The sequence below is a fragment of the Ricinus communis genome, chromosome 8 (genome assembly GCF_019578655.1).
Source record: "Ricinus communis isolate WT05 ecotype wild-type chromosome 8, ASM1957865v1, whole genome shotgun sequence".
NCBI classification, from domain to species: Eukaryota; Viridiplantae; Streptophyta; class Magnoliopsida; order Malpighiales; family Euphorbiaceae; genus Ricinus; species Ricinus communis.
In genome coordinates this window covers 21302536-21317872 of record NC_063263.1, presented here as the reverse complement: position 1 = coordinate 21317872, position 15337 = coordinate 21302536, and the positions used below count along the sequence as shown (strand labels likewise).

General features: G+C 33.4%; 1 protein-coding gene across 1 annotated transcript; it reads right to left on the bottom strand.

Annotated features, from left to right (window-relative positions):
* Positions 1–431: 431 nt before the first annotated feature.
* On the bottom strand, positions 432–7197 carry LOC8271146 (tryptophan--tRNA ligase, cytoplasmic). Its single transcript, XM_002530149.3, has 11 exons — positions 6746–7197; positions 6471–6656; positions 6304–6355; positions 6141–6206; positions 5224–5310; positions 4052–4144; positions 3114–3194; positions 1501–1572; positions 1097–1165; positions 764–874; positions 432–668 (listed from the first exon to the last, which is right to left on the bottom strand). The coding sequence occupies exons 1-11, from the start codon at positions 7093–7095 to the stop codon at positions 618–620; spliced, it is 1218 nt and encodes a 405-aa protein (XP_002530195.2). The 5' UTR covers positions 7096–7197; the 3' UTR covers positions 432–617.
* Between the last annotated feature and the right edge of the window lie 8140 nt (positions 7198–15337).

Below are 15337 nucleotides of genomic sequence, written 5' to 3'. Positions count from 1 at the left end.
ATACTTTTAATATCTTTTTCAGTTAAAATTCAAAAAAAAATTATATTAATACAAATTAAAATAATAAACTCTTAGTATCTTTCAATTTTACTTTTTTCCTATCGAAATTACAAAATAATAATTAAATTTATAAAAAAGTAAATCAAAAATAATATCAAATATCTTAAGCATATTTTTAATATAATTTCTTACGCGATTATGAGAAAAAAAACTATATAAATAAAAAAAAAATCATGAAAAAGAATTTGACCGCAAAAATAATTTTTTTTTTTTTTAAAAAAGAAAAAGTAGTGCCCCTCAAATTTATTCTTGATAAAAGGGATTTCAAAAGTTTCCTACGGAAAGTAGCACACGGTCTTTGCCTTGGGCTATTATCACCCATGGCCCAGGGAACGTACTTCTGACAAGACCAAAAGAACTGCTGATTAAAGTTTGCAGGAAAATGAATGTTTCTATTTGATAAATATCTCCTTCGTGTTATTAAGTACATAGAACTTCTATAATGGTCAAAATTTCCAAATCAATGCAATGATCTTGCACAGGAACACCCTTCCCATAATTCTCAAGCAATGTCAAAATATTTAATTGAAAAAGCTTACACCAATTTTACTTCGTCTCTAATCGAACATATTGGGAAGGGGTCTCACAGCCATAAAAGCATCCACCATCTGAAAGAAGAGAACAAAACCATGACAGATGATTCAAATTTCTCCAAATAATGAAGTATTTTAAGAAACTAAATCCATTGCATGCAAAAGCTTACTTCATCAGTCACAGCAGACCGTGCTACCCGATGTCTCTCTACGATTTCGGTCAAAACCTCAGCAAGGCGCTTTTTCACCTCTCCTGTTAGCATGCGTCCCGCAGCATACTCCTAAATGAGGACAACTTGAGTTAGTAAACCTTCTATTGCTTTTCTCGCATTCGGACTTTGGATGCAAGGCCTGTTTGTGGAACCCTTGACCCTCACCTAAGATTTTCTTAGGTGTGCAAACAAGGCTACAAATTCTGTCTTTTTCCTGCTTAGCATTCTTTTGGAATGTCCAAAATCTGAAAATATCAATAATAACAAATGAACAAAGAACAGATATAGTACCTTTTTTATGTGTTCAAGCTCATCATCATCCTCCAAGAAAAAATTTAAATATTTGACTGGTATATCTACCTGCAGTATGGCCAAAAACATATAAACTTAGCACATGATTCCATCCTATGAGAGTGACTGTTACAGAGAACACAAACAAGAAGGAAGTAAAACACATGTATTAACAGATAAGGAATCTCAAAGTCATGTATTTCCACGGCTTACTAATACTTGCATATAATCCATGGAAACAATACTGAACACTTTCCAGGTATATGCTGATATAGAGAAGATAAACCTTCATAGCTCTCTTGTTACTCTTTTCAAAAAAATACTTCGTATTATGTATAGCTTGTTTGATTATTTAAATGAATATTTGGCATGCTACATTGCAATTAAGCAGAACGATTTAGTACCTCAAGATTTGCTCCATATTTCCTGTGTTTTTCTAAAGAATCTTGACCACCAGAGAATGCATACTTGTTTATCTGTTGCCATCAATAAAGTTTACCATTAGAAAGAAAAAGCATGCTCATGTAAAATACCCAGGGAATGTGCTACTTATCATATGGACTTAAGTACCTAGAATTCTAAGTACCCAGGTATTTGACTAGAAAAAAAAAAAAGGCGTATGGTTACTCATCATATTGACCTAACTATGTAACCTAATTAGCCACATTCTAATTTTATAAGCATAATGTTGACCTAACTACCATCAAGAGAATTACCATCAGTAAGAAGAAATGCATGATCGGTAGAACATCAAGAACACAAAGGTATGTGCCACTGATTACATTGGTCTAATTACCCATGTCTCTAAGCATTACAACCAGTGTAGGGAACCAAATTTGCTTTTAGTCCAACACTCCAACTGTTATTCATAGCAGTTTTAAGCCACATTTTCATAGTTTGTAAATCCAACCAAGTCATAAAAGACCCAGCTGCAAAATCGATACTACAACTGTAATTGACCAGACATGAGTAGCAACCTAACCAATAAAACAATAGATAATACTCGTAAAGTAAAATAGAAATAATCCATTCTGTAGCAGTAAAAGAGCAGAAAACAGGAACAAAAGAGGTCTGATTAGGGAATAGCGCAAAGCATGAAACTAGCCTTTTGTTTTTGCTCCAGAGAAAATGATGCTAAATTTAAAGCCATAAAAAATAATAAAAATTAAAAAAAGGAATTTATGCTAACTTGAAAACGAGGTATCTCTTTGCAACTTCACATGCTTCTTGGACAAATCAAAGAGAGCTACTTTTACTTTCCACCAACAAAAAACAGACAATATCCTTCGCCAATAAAACATATCTGGTCTATACGTTAACCACACTACATTTGAATGAGGCAGCTTCATTGTGATGGCACAATGAGGCATGAAAAAAATGCCCCACGGAGCGGTAAGAACGTGCCATCTGAAAGAAAGTCTGATTAGGATGAAGTGAGCCTTGGGCAGGAAGAATTCAATGCTCTAGATTGGGCCATCAAGATTCAAGGCCATAGTCTCAATAGAAGGGCCGCAGGCTTGGGCAAGTAAATGAATTTCATATAGTGTAAGATAGAAGCCGGCATATCCCCCAGTTTGAAAGAATCCCCTCTTAGCTACAGTGGAAGAGAAACTACCTTATCCTGTCTGCCAATAGGCTGCAGGTTCAATCTTTGACATGCTTATATGGAAATCAGTATTTTAGCAACCATAATTAACTCCAAGGATTTCCATTTATTTGATAGCCTAATGAATTAAGAACTATACTGTTTCAAAGTCTTAATTTATAGGTATGGTGGAGAGAATTGGCAGAGAGATACTTTAAGTGTTATAGTAATTACAAAAATTTGGCCAAAACTTTCAAATGTTGGTATAAAGATATTAGGATGAGACCTCCCCATATTCCAGCTAATTAATCATAGAAAGTTTGCCACAGGTAAAGGTGAGAGATGGATAATTCCCTAATTTTGGCAGTCCATTAGCAGGATCCCCAGTGTGTGTGTTATGCATATGCGTATGTCTCCTATTAGGATTGATACCTTGTTCTTGATTTCCTTAGCTGAATCAGTCAAATATATAGCTGAATTTGGATCACTGGCCGACATTTTTCCCGTCTCCCCCTGCAGGTACCCGTGTTCAGAAAAAGAAGTGATTGGTAATTTAATGCAAATACTATAGAACAAGCTATATGAGCAAATAAATATGCAAGTGACTCTAGTCATGGTGTACTAATGCCAGAACATGAATATGAAATTCTAATAGTCATTCCAATACCTAAAAATCATGATGCCAGAATCTTTCAAGCAATTAATAATAAGAAAACATTAAATCTCCATAGAACAAATATAAAGTTCCATTTTAATTGAGTAATGATAAAAGCTTGTGCTGCCCCTTAATTTGCATTCAACAAGGCTGTATCTTGATTTTCATTTAGAGGGGCACATTTTTCTGTTTATTATAGTCGGTTCCATTATTTGCATATCGTTATACTTTGCTGACGCTGACTTCCTTAACCCTTCACAAGAAGCTTAAAATTTCTTTGAATTTCTCACACTAAACTCACTCTTTTTCAAGCCTTAGTTGCTAGAATTATCAGTAAGCAAATAATTTACCTATATAAAAAATGCCACTCAATCAAATTTGACAGGAGCACTTGGATGAACTGGCAAATCCTTGTGAAGTCAAATCTAAATATGATGTTCATTTCATCATGAAGATTTTTTATATCGTTCATATATCAAGTTAAAATGAATTGACTAAAGATAACAGTTTAGTATGATGGAAAACAGTTTAATAGCTAATACCTGATAAATGTTGCAGAGAAACTATAAGAGTGAATGCTATGGGCAATTTTATCATCAAATAAGGACAAATAGGAGAAATGACTACAGTTATAACAAATAAATTTCATACAAGCAGTTACGTATAGAGTAGCACTCTAGATCACAAGTACTCATATGCATATATGTAGAAAAACCTGTAGTGCAGGAAAGAATAATGATTCAATCAATGAAGGCTTGTGAAATCCTAGCCGAGGTGCAACATCTCGGGTCATTCTGAAATATGGATCCTGAAATTAAAGACCCAATAAGAACAGCAACAAGATATAAAAATTCAAATATCAAAATAGATCAGTTAGGTAAGAAAGAAGGAAAGAAGGAACAGATTTTGCCATCTTTCTTATGAGGTCTCACTAAATAAAGGAAGAAAAAAAGGATCATATGTCAATCAAATACAAATAGAAATTAACTAGTCCTCTTGATCTAAAGAACAAAAAACAAAAGGAAAAGAGAAAAGCAGAGCAGCTAATAGTGGAAAGAATATTAGACATTTTAAGCATATTACACATTTTAAGAATATTTCATGTTTAAAGGAAAACCAAAAATTTATTGCCTATTTATAGTTACAAATCCAACTTGATATCCTATGGTGCCTTTATTGAGTCAACAAGACCCCCAATATTCTTATATTACATGTTGATCATTTGCTCCATTCCAAAGGATCCCCACACACCAAATGTTCCAAGTCATGCATTTTGAACCACCTCAAACACCACACAGTGCCACTACAAGTCTTCTGAGCAATTAAAAAAACCATTTCCTTCAGAAAATGGAGCAGAATTATCAACTTAACACAAAGCTTGGCGGAGTCAATAACTTTTCCCGTCCTTTCACATCTAACTCTAATTCAATACATCTCAATCTCTACCATGCCAATACAATTAATATCCAATATAGAGCAGCAACTCACAATATAATAATGCAGGCCTGTATCTTCCTAGTAATTGTCCATGTAAATGGACAACAAGAGGAGCAGAACAAGAGGTTCTACAATAAGATTGTACTCCATACTTTCGATAACTTGACAATTTTCAACAAACTGAAGGATGCATTTGTATAAATTCCAAAGCTTAAACCGGAAAAAAGAAAAGAACAAATATCAATATAAATGCCAACTTCCATGAAAGGACCAGCACAATCACCTTATTTATGTAATACTTCACTAAGTTTTATTTTATGGATAACCACTTCACATGTACACCATAACAACAAACAGTTCTAAAGTTTTGACCATCCCATGTATGCAAGTGCTTCATTTGAAAGCATGATAATACTAGATAGAAACCTTCAGAATGGAGAGGGCTTTCACCTGATCAATCGCACAGGGTATTAAGCAACGGATGTCATCTTTGCCAGAGAACAGATGCGGGAATGAACTAGGAAAGGATGGAACTGCCTGCACCAAGACAGAAAATGAAGCTTATAGACCCCTTGCATAAATATAATACCAATAATCTTGGTGATTCCAAAAGAAATCAAAACAATAAAAGAGTGCATGTATTAAACCTGCCATGTTTTCTCCTTTCAAAACTATGCCCACATTGTTATTTTATAAGTTAATAGCAACTTAGTAAAAAGGCACAAGGGACTGTATATACAGCCTTTTTTTTTTCTAAAAAAAAGAGCTTGATTCTAAAGCATATATTAAGCCCAAACAGAAGTTTGGGTAGTAAATATAGGGTGAGTTTGGCATTGAGTTTGGGAAAGCGTTTTCTAATCTCAATTTTTATTTTGAATGATTTTTGAGTTCTGAAAGTTCCTTTTTCAAAAAGCAGGTTAATAGATGCTTTTCTTAAAAGCAGGTTTGAGAAAAGCAGTTTATAAATAAATTAAGAAAATTAATATATTAAATCAAAAAATTTCCAAATCTGCTTTTTGAACACCCAACCGCAATCCCAAACACACCCATAGTGGTTCTGCATTCCTGTTTTATGTTGAGGAATGGTTTGTCAACTGAAAAAGAATTAAATGCTATAGAGTAAAAGCTACATAGAAACGAGAAAGCACATTAAAAAAAAAAAAAAAAAGCTTTCTCACAGAGGCTCATGCTAAAAGAAAAGGTGATTGTGATCACAACAAAGAAGCAGAACATAATTTATTTCAAAAGAATAAAAGAAGCAAAATTATTAAAGAAAAAAAGATTATGCTAGTACAATAACAAAAAAATCCATCCCACATCCACGTATAGCTATTATATGGAATCAGGAACAGCAACAGAAAACTAACCTGTACAGCCGGGAAGCTAACTTTCCCAATATGATCTTCTCCAGTAAAACCAAAAATACCCACAACCTTTGCATTGCAGTAACATTCAGGAAAAATATTAGAAAACCTTTGCTCAAATGAGTGAATCTAAGAAATTAAGTAAAAAAAAAAAAGGGCAACTTACCTTATTATAAGTAACGCACTTCTCAACCTTCACCATGTTTTCGTAAAAGGAACTGCATAAATGAGTTTACATAAATCAAACCAATCTCTTAAAGGGCAATGCAGAATACTTATACAGCAATTTAAAAGAAAATTCTAATTTTATTACCAGTAAATAGAATAACTTACCCAGCAACATAGTTAAAGTCTTGGAAAATGAAAGTTCTAGAAACATCAAAACCACAAGCAATAATATCTCTAGCATTTTCCCTGGCCAATCTTTTACTTTCTTCAACAGAGAGATTTTTCCACATACATTTCTCATCATCAGTTAGCTGTATTACAAGCGGAACCCTAAATGCCTCTTGCAAATACCTACCCAAAAAACAAAATAATTAAAAAAAAAAAAAAAGATAGGACTTAAAAGATTAACAATGTGGTTAAGCCAACCCACTCGCTCTTACTTAGTGAACATGAAGGGAACGAGATGGCCTAAATGTAGAGATTCAGAGGAGGGACCTCTACCAGTATAAAGATAAAACTGTTTGCCTTTTTCGAATGCGTCAAGTATGTCGTTGAAATCACGGTGGGCGAAAAAGACGCCACGGCGGAGGAAGACGTGAGGAGGACGGCCGGTGAGGCGGTGGACTCGGTCAATTAGGGTTTGGTCGAGCCTTTGACATCCGAATTTGTCGATTAACTTGTCGTAGTCGATTTTTCCTCCGTCTTTTGCGGACACTTCCCATGGATTCACTACTTGCTCTTCTTCTCCTTCTTGCTGTTTGATTTCACTATCTAATTTGTTCTCCACCATGTTTGCTTCTGCTAATTACTCTACTGTCCGTCATGAAGAAGTAGGGAACAAATTCCTAATGGCAAGACTTAAAAAGTGAAACGCTGCCGTATGCTTTAAAGTAATGCGTAAAATCAAGTAACATAATCTGATTTAAGAAGAATCTACCTTTAAATAACAATAAAATAATAATAAATTTAGTGTTTTATATTTAATTTTTTTCTATTTCAGTATTTAAATTTTTTTTTAAATAAGTGTCTGAACTTACTAATTTACATATATTATATTGTCTCTTGAGATTTTACAAATTAAAATAATAATTTAGCTCATTTTACACATAAAATAATATAAATATCTTTACTTTTCATTATTTACAACTTTCTCCTATTTTTTCTATCACTTTCTTCCCCTTTTATTTATCTATTTTTTATATTTTTTTATTTTTATTAAAAAAAATTTAGTACTAAAATCTAGAGATACTGAATTCCCTTTTCTGTTCAATTTTTAAAAAATTTACTCATTATTTTTTAACTTTAAAAATTATTATCTTTTAACTTAATACTTTCTTTTTTCTTTTTTATTATTATTTTAAGATAGAAAATTTATTTTATTTTATTTTTATTTTTAGGTAAATACGAGAAAATAAAGATGATTTAAATATTTATTTTAAATATTTTTTATTTCTACTTTATATATAAAATGACTTAAATATCCTTACTCTTATAAATAACCTTTTTTCAATTTTTTGTTTGCATGAATGAGAAAAAAATTATTATTTTCGTTCTTTAATTTCTTAAGAAACAAACACAAATTTATAAAAGAAAAAATATGATAACTAAAAATAATTACTACTAAAAGAATGTTTATGATGAAGAAGTTATGGTAACCTTTTTTTAGAAATATTATTTTCTCACATGTAATTTTTAATAATTATATTTTTTGTATAATTTTCAAACAAGCACATCCCAATCATGAAAAGTATTTGAATAAGAAGATTGAAATGTATGAGGATATGGCATTAGTTATTGGAAAGGATATTACGACCGAGAGTTATGCAAATCTTTTATTGATTTAGATATAAATACTGAAGTAGATCCAACCCCAATAGGTGATGGAATTGAATTTGAAGAAGTGGGAAAAGGCAAAGAAACATATGAAATTATCATTTCTTCAAGTTAGAAAAGGTCCTATAGAAAGAGTAGACGTAATTTAGATATAGATGATGAGAGAATGGAGAAATTGGCTTAGAAAGTTAAAGAGGTTGCATTGGCCATTAGAGATATAAATAAGGAATAATTTGTGGCTCGTTTCTATGAAGAAGTGATGAAAATTGAAGGTTTTGATAAGATTACTCTTGCTATAGTATTTGTTTATTTGTACAAAATGAAATGCTTGCAAAAGCAATTATGGTAAAAAATGAAATGTTAGAATTTTTTGGATTTAAAATTTTATAAATCAATATTGAGGAAATAGTGCATTTTAAGATGCCTTTAAATGGGAGTACCATCGTTATTTGTCTATCATATGAATAGTTGGTCCATTATGAGATGCCCTGGATTAGAATTATCATAGTCAATTTTATTTTTTTTACCTATGAATCGGTAGTTGTTACTTTTGGACATTTCATTTAGATATATATATATGTAATAGGATAAAGTTTTAAAAACTAGCCTATGCTTTGGTGCTTTTATACTTGATGATGGAAGTATTTTTTATATAAAATGAGTAACATGTGTTTTATTTTTTAAATATTTTATAAGTACATTTAATATTTTTCCTAAGTTATTAGATTGTAAATATTAATAGAAATATAAAATTTTTAATAATATAAGTATTTTTAAATGATTTAGCATCATGTGGGCGGCGGTTTCAGACGCACATCTAAGTATCTTTAGCGACTACAGCATTGTAAGACTTTTCAACTTAATCGGGAATACGCTAACTAGTCATTGAGACTAGCGCGGAGATGGGAGTCGCGACCCGAATAATCACCCAGACACTTTTATTAATAAGTAGCATTTCTCGAATTCCATAAGAAAGCTTACGACATGAAGCTCGAGATGGATCCGGAAGCCAACTTCTTTATTTATGTATATTAGTTTTTAATTTTATTGTTTAACAAATTATTCCTTATAAATAATGCAAGTAATTTGTACATAGGCATACCAAATAACACATATAATACACCTAAATCTAATCAATTTTTATCCAAGCCCAGCTTATATTAGAATAGTTATTTTTTAGGAATATACTAATAAATATCAGATTTTATTTTTAAAATTCAAATGATTATTGATAAAAACGATAATCATCGTAAATGAAACTTTCTAGAATATGTATCTTAATATGAAATTGTAATAGAAAACGACGTCGAAGTGCAAAAAATCCAATTGGCTCCATGTAGGGAGTTTTGAAAATTGTGATTAGGTCCCTGAATTTATAAAACTGTCGTTTTGACCCTCAAACATAATTTTTTATGATAATTAGGTCTAAATTGATTTCAAAAAGATAATTCCAGTTGTATTAACCTCGACCCTAGCCTTGGATTCACCTGTCCTTTACCTCCCGAGACTCGAGAAGATAATAACTTTCATCATAGAGTTTTCTATTTTTTCCTTGATATCTACATCTAGAAAAGGGATACTAATAACTGCCCCCGATTTATCGAAATTTATAAGCATGTAAATGCATTAAATTAATAAAGATAAATCATAGACATCAATGATATAACAAAAAGATATGTGAGTTGTGGAAGCCACACCTCATAATCTCGAACTTCAATCGATGATTCGATGTAAGGGCCACGCCTGTTTGGGTTTAGGATTACGCCTGCTTAGGTTGAGGACTTCGCCTGCTTTAATTGAAGGACTACGAATATTCGATTTGGAAACCATGCCCACTGATTTTGGGAACCACACCCATCTAATTTGGAAACCACGCCTGTCTAATTTTGAGAACTACGCATGATGATTTAGGAACCATGTCCATTGATTTAGGGACCACACCTGTTGATCTGGGAACCACGCCCGTCTAATTTGTACTTGCAGAGACTTCCCTCTCGCTTATTGAATACTTTCCACTTTGCAGTGAAATTATGTTGTAATTTTCAACTTCAGATTGTGATCTGGTATATACTCTACTCTCTTGGATGACTTCCGTTTCGGGATGTGAATTGATGATCTTCCATTTCAAAAGGTAAATTTAATAATCTCTACTTCGAGAAGTACACTTATTCTTTAGAACTTGAACTAGTTCTCCCCTTTCGGGAATATGCTTGTAATCTTCCACTTCGGGATGTATGATGATATTCTACTTCGGGAAATAAACTGATTTTTCACTTTGGAAAATGAGGTAATCATCTTCCGCTTCAGGACGTAAACTTATGAGCTTCGCCTCAAAAAGTAAACTAAGTGTAGATCAACACTTGTTGCAGCGAGATTCTTATCCATCGAATTTTTCTTTATTTTCCTATTACAGGTTAGTGGTATTTATACAAGTATACATACAATCTCATCAAGCAAAAGTAGTGAAGATATGTGATATGAATGTTATGTATGAAATATAATGCATTTCTAAAAATCATCCTTTAATTTGGATAAAGGCATTATGACGCTCATTGGTAAAAGATTAACGCTTTGACAAGTAGGTTGTCTACTCTTTGGTAGCATGGAGCCAAATGGTTGATAGAAAATGGTGAAGACGATGATGCATATTAGAAATTTGAAAGTCAAGGTGATGACATGAAGTGCAAATCTAGAGATAACTCAAGCATGCGAGGACTAAATCATTTTTCCTTGGGGCTGTACTGATACTTGTGAAATGATAATTGGCTCCGTGACAATCTCATACAGAAAGCAACCAAACTTGTTTTCTTTTCTTACTTTTACGTATTAACTTTTGCCAAGTCGCCCTTTCAGGTTTTTAACTTAGCAGGCTAATGTCTTAACTTTTGCCTAAGCTGCCCTTTCGGGTTTTCAACTTAGCAGACTCTATTTTGCCTAAGCTGCCCTTTCGGGTTTTCAACTTAGCAGACTCTATTTTGCCTAACCGCCCTCTCGAGTTTTTAATTTAGCGTATTCTTTTCTTTATACTTTTCTTTATTTTCTCTTTTTACAGATTTGGCTGCTTGAGAAGTGTGAACTAAAGCACTCGCAATTCCTTTTATCAAGCTTGTAGATGATTCTACTGATTTTTGAGACTTCATTTGAGACAAGATTGAAAGACTCTATCTCTGCTGATTTATTGAGCATGATATCAAGATTGATGAGGCCTCACTGTTACAACTTCTTAGGTTTTCTTACGAGAGAGTTTAAAGAAAATGACCTTGCTTCTACTTAGATCTCATAGATTCTGCTTCTTATTTTGTTTTTCTTTTTGGTAGCACGCAAGCAATGAAAATTAACGTGCAAGTTTGAAAAAAAATTCTAATCAAATTTTATTCATTTAATCAGGGCACAAACAAGTACATTTTCTATTTCACATAATACTACTTTTATTATCAACTAATCCATTCGAATTTTCTAGTCAAATATTTTTTCTTCTCATTTTATTTCCTTAACTTTGCCTGACTAGCCTATACAGATCTTCTAGTCAGCAGGATTCATCTTTCTATTTTTCTTTTTTTTTTCTTTTTTTTTCCAAGATATCTTTTGTACGAATTGATTTGTGAACTTATTGCCTCCGAGATTTAAACTACTTTCGGCATCTTCGAGCATAATTTTTCTTATTTGATATGGAAGTTTCTAGCTTGATCTAAATTTCTTTTTGGAGTCAAATGCAATAGGCATTATATATTTCCATATTAGAGCACTAATTTTTAGTCATTCCTATCTTAGGAGGTCCTTGTTGTGCTTAAGGTTATAATTAATATAATAGAGGATGAACTTGGCCTTCTTGCTTTGCCCCCAACATTTTGAATAATTTTGCTACCTTAAATTCAATCATGCATACTAATATTATCTCTTTCTTTTTCTTTCTCTTTCCTTTTTATATTCTCTCACTTTTTCTCTCTTCAAGAGTTATATTATGTATAATAGAAATATACTTAGAATTATCATTTATGCCCAAATTAAATAAATGAATTCAAATTAAATAAATGTAAAAATATGCTCATGTAATAATCATCTTCATGTAAAATACCATTAAGATAAACATCAAACAAGCAAATATCAGACTTATATCATTGATTCTAAAAAGCATAATCATGTTTTTATCTTAAAACAAATCGAGAGCTAAATCTTATGAAGCTACATCATCTTCAGATGGTAGGTTTTCAATCTTTGTAGCTTCAAAGTTTTTCATGCTCCAACCAACTTTAACATTTTCAATTTCTTTTACTTGTAAACTATCATTATATAAGCTTATGAATGTCTTAGGATTCATCATCTGCAGCTTTTCCACCTAAGATGGAAGGACATTTGGGACTATCATCCGAACTTGATCCTTTTAAGAAGGATTGTTCTTCATTAAAATTGCTTTATATCACAACCCCATCTGTGGGCCCGTGATCGGCACTAATAAATGGGTAGACGTAAGGCCACTGAATCCCATAGTAAGCTTAACACGCACTGACTCAATTAAATCTCATATCATATTACTGATGCCACAATTATCTTAACAGTTAAATTTTACATAATTAATTCGGTCTGCCAGAAGAATTAGGCGAGACCCGAAATTTACAGAAAATTACATCTGATACATCTACTGTTTCTACTGTGGAGAATCTAAGATTTTACAAATTAACGTACCAAATCAAATACACCACCCGATGATGAAGGGGTCGGGTTACTAGATAAGAGTCGCGGGAAGACTAACAGTCACGGACCTGAAAAATAATGAAATTGAGACTGTCAGTCTCGAGAGTGCGTTAAAATTATATATCAAAAAACATTTGCATATGCTTCGATCATACATATATTTAATTTAAAATAAGCATTAAGTCATGTAAAAACATACGTGTCATTCCATGCTTAAATTAAATAAAATAATTTTCACACGCTACGGGACTGAGTACTCCAGTAGAACCCTAATCCCAACACAAACATCTCGATCAATCTCCATACTGACATCTCGTCTAATCTCAACTCTAACATCCCGACTAATTTCATTCCAATAGGACTAGTATCCAGAGAGCAAAGCTCGACCAGGGTCCTTAACTCCAGTCCGGTCACTTAATGTTCACTATCAGCCTTAGCCTTTCGGCTCTCTTATTCCAATAAGACTGGCGCCTAGAGAGCAAAGCTCGACCAGGGACCTTACCTCCAGTCTGGTCACTTAGATTTCTAAATAAGCCGACACCCAGAGAGCAATGTTCGACCAGGGAACTTTACTCCGGGAACCACACTCTACTAAGCCTAGAGAGCGATGCTCGACCAAGGCAAATCCTAAACCTTCCTTTTAAATTTACCATTTACCCTTTTTCCATCACTCTCGGATTTACACCGGTACACTCATCAAACTAAATATGTTCTACTGTCGTCCCATCCTGTGTCATCATGCAATAATAAAAATCAATAATAAAGGAAATGATATATAAATGAATAGTAATCAAAAGCATGATACAAATGAATAATAATTAAATGAATAATTTGAACTTATAATAAAATAACCACGATAGCAAATCAAAAATTTATGCATGACACACGTAAGCAGATATATGACTTTAACTCGCAGCTTTGGCGACCTCCTAGCTCTGCTCCGGTGCCTCGGTTGGAGCGAGCCAAACAGACGAATTATCTAATCATAAAAAATAATTTATCAATAACACTGAAACAATTGACAATTAATCCTAGGTCTAGATTACTAGGACTGACTGTCTAAAATCTCGACTCGGGTAAATTCTACCGAAAATTCGGCAAAACCTCCCCTATAACACAGACATTTACCCCCCGTAAAACGGGTCCAGGACCTGCTAGAAAAACACTATAAATATCCAACAATTTAATACAACGGGAGTCGGGTCCCCAAGACTTCATTAATTTACCGACTCCGCCACACAACACAAAAATTACGACTACGGTAGGCAGTCCGACAAACTATTATTTTTGACTCACAAATATCATTTAATACTCAGCACAAATCAATAAGCATAAATTAAATCAAAGAATTTTTAAATCAACGGGCCAGAGAAAATTACGGAGACGCTTGATCGCTTGGTCGACTCGCCTCCAGCCGCCGGAGTCCGATCGATGATCCGAGCACACCATCGGACTCGAAACGACGCGCTGATGACGATCCCTGCTTCCGATTTTTCAATCCGGCCCCCGATCATCCAGAGCGATTTGCAGACGATCTCGACCGTCGATTTGCAAACGAAGCCCGATCGCCACGAAACCGGTGCCATTGCGAAGCTTGAGCTGAGGAGAGTCGGGATACGCCCTTCGATCGTCCATAGCTTGCCAGAAAAACCCAAAAACGCCGACTGCCCCTATTTTCTCTCTCCACCGTGAACTTCCGTTTCCAGCCGCCACAGTCGACACCGCCGCCGCCAAAATAAAGCTAAGACCGAGGGGAGTCAATCGCCACCAAGATCAGCGGCCATCGACGCCGGAAGAGACGGCAAGGAAGTTTCTACCGCTTTGCTCCCACGCCTACCGACGCCGATGCTAAGCTCACGCAGTAGGCCCTGGCCACGCCCCACCGATAAAGCTCTCTCTCTCTCTTCCCACGGCACCCCTCTCTTCTTTCCCTTCTTCCCCGATTTCTTTTCTTCTTTCTTTCCTTCCATATCGGCTTTTGGCCCCCAAACTTTTCTTCCTTACCATTTGATCCCTCAACTTTTTTAATTACAACAATTTCGTTCAACAAAATTTCTAATTAACCCCTAAACTTCTTTTGGCATTTCAATTAAGCCCCTAACTATTTAATTTGGACCAAATTAGAATTATTGAAAAATACACAATTACATATATACCCCTGGCCGACATTTATTTACAAAAATACCAAACATACAAAATTTCATTAAACCCCCATAATAATAAAGTTTTACTTTTAATCCTCATCCCAAAATAAATTTTCAATTTAGTCCTAACACATAATTAATTAATTAATCAATTTGCTAACTATTTTCCAACTTAAAATTCAATATCACTAGCTAAATAAAATACTCATTTCCCCAAAAATTCTTTTATAAAAACATCCTTTACAAATTTTTTTTCCAAAATTTTCCAATATATAATTTTATTTATATATACTATATATATATTTGGGAAAAATTTGAATAACCAAAATATAATTTATTTCTCAAATAATTTGTTTAATTAAT

Bases quoted from the DNA above. Each gene is read 5' to 3' on its own strand.
- LOC8271146 (XM_002530149.3), bottom strand. From the start codon at position 7,095: ATGGTGGAGAACAAATTAGATAGTGAAATCAAACAGCAAGAAGGAGAA. The intron at 6,356-6,470 runs GTAAGTTATTCT...TCATTTATGCAG, and splicing joins GACTTTAACTATGTTGCTGG to TTCCTTTTACGAAAACATGG. The intron at 1,166-1,500 runs GTACTAAATCGT...GCCATACTGCAG, and splicing joins AATATGGAGCAAATCTTGAG to GTAGATATACCAGTCAAATA.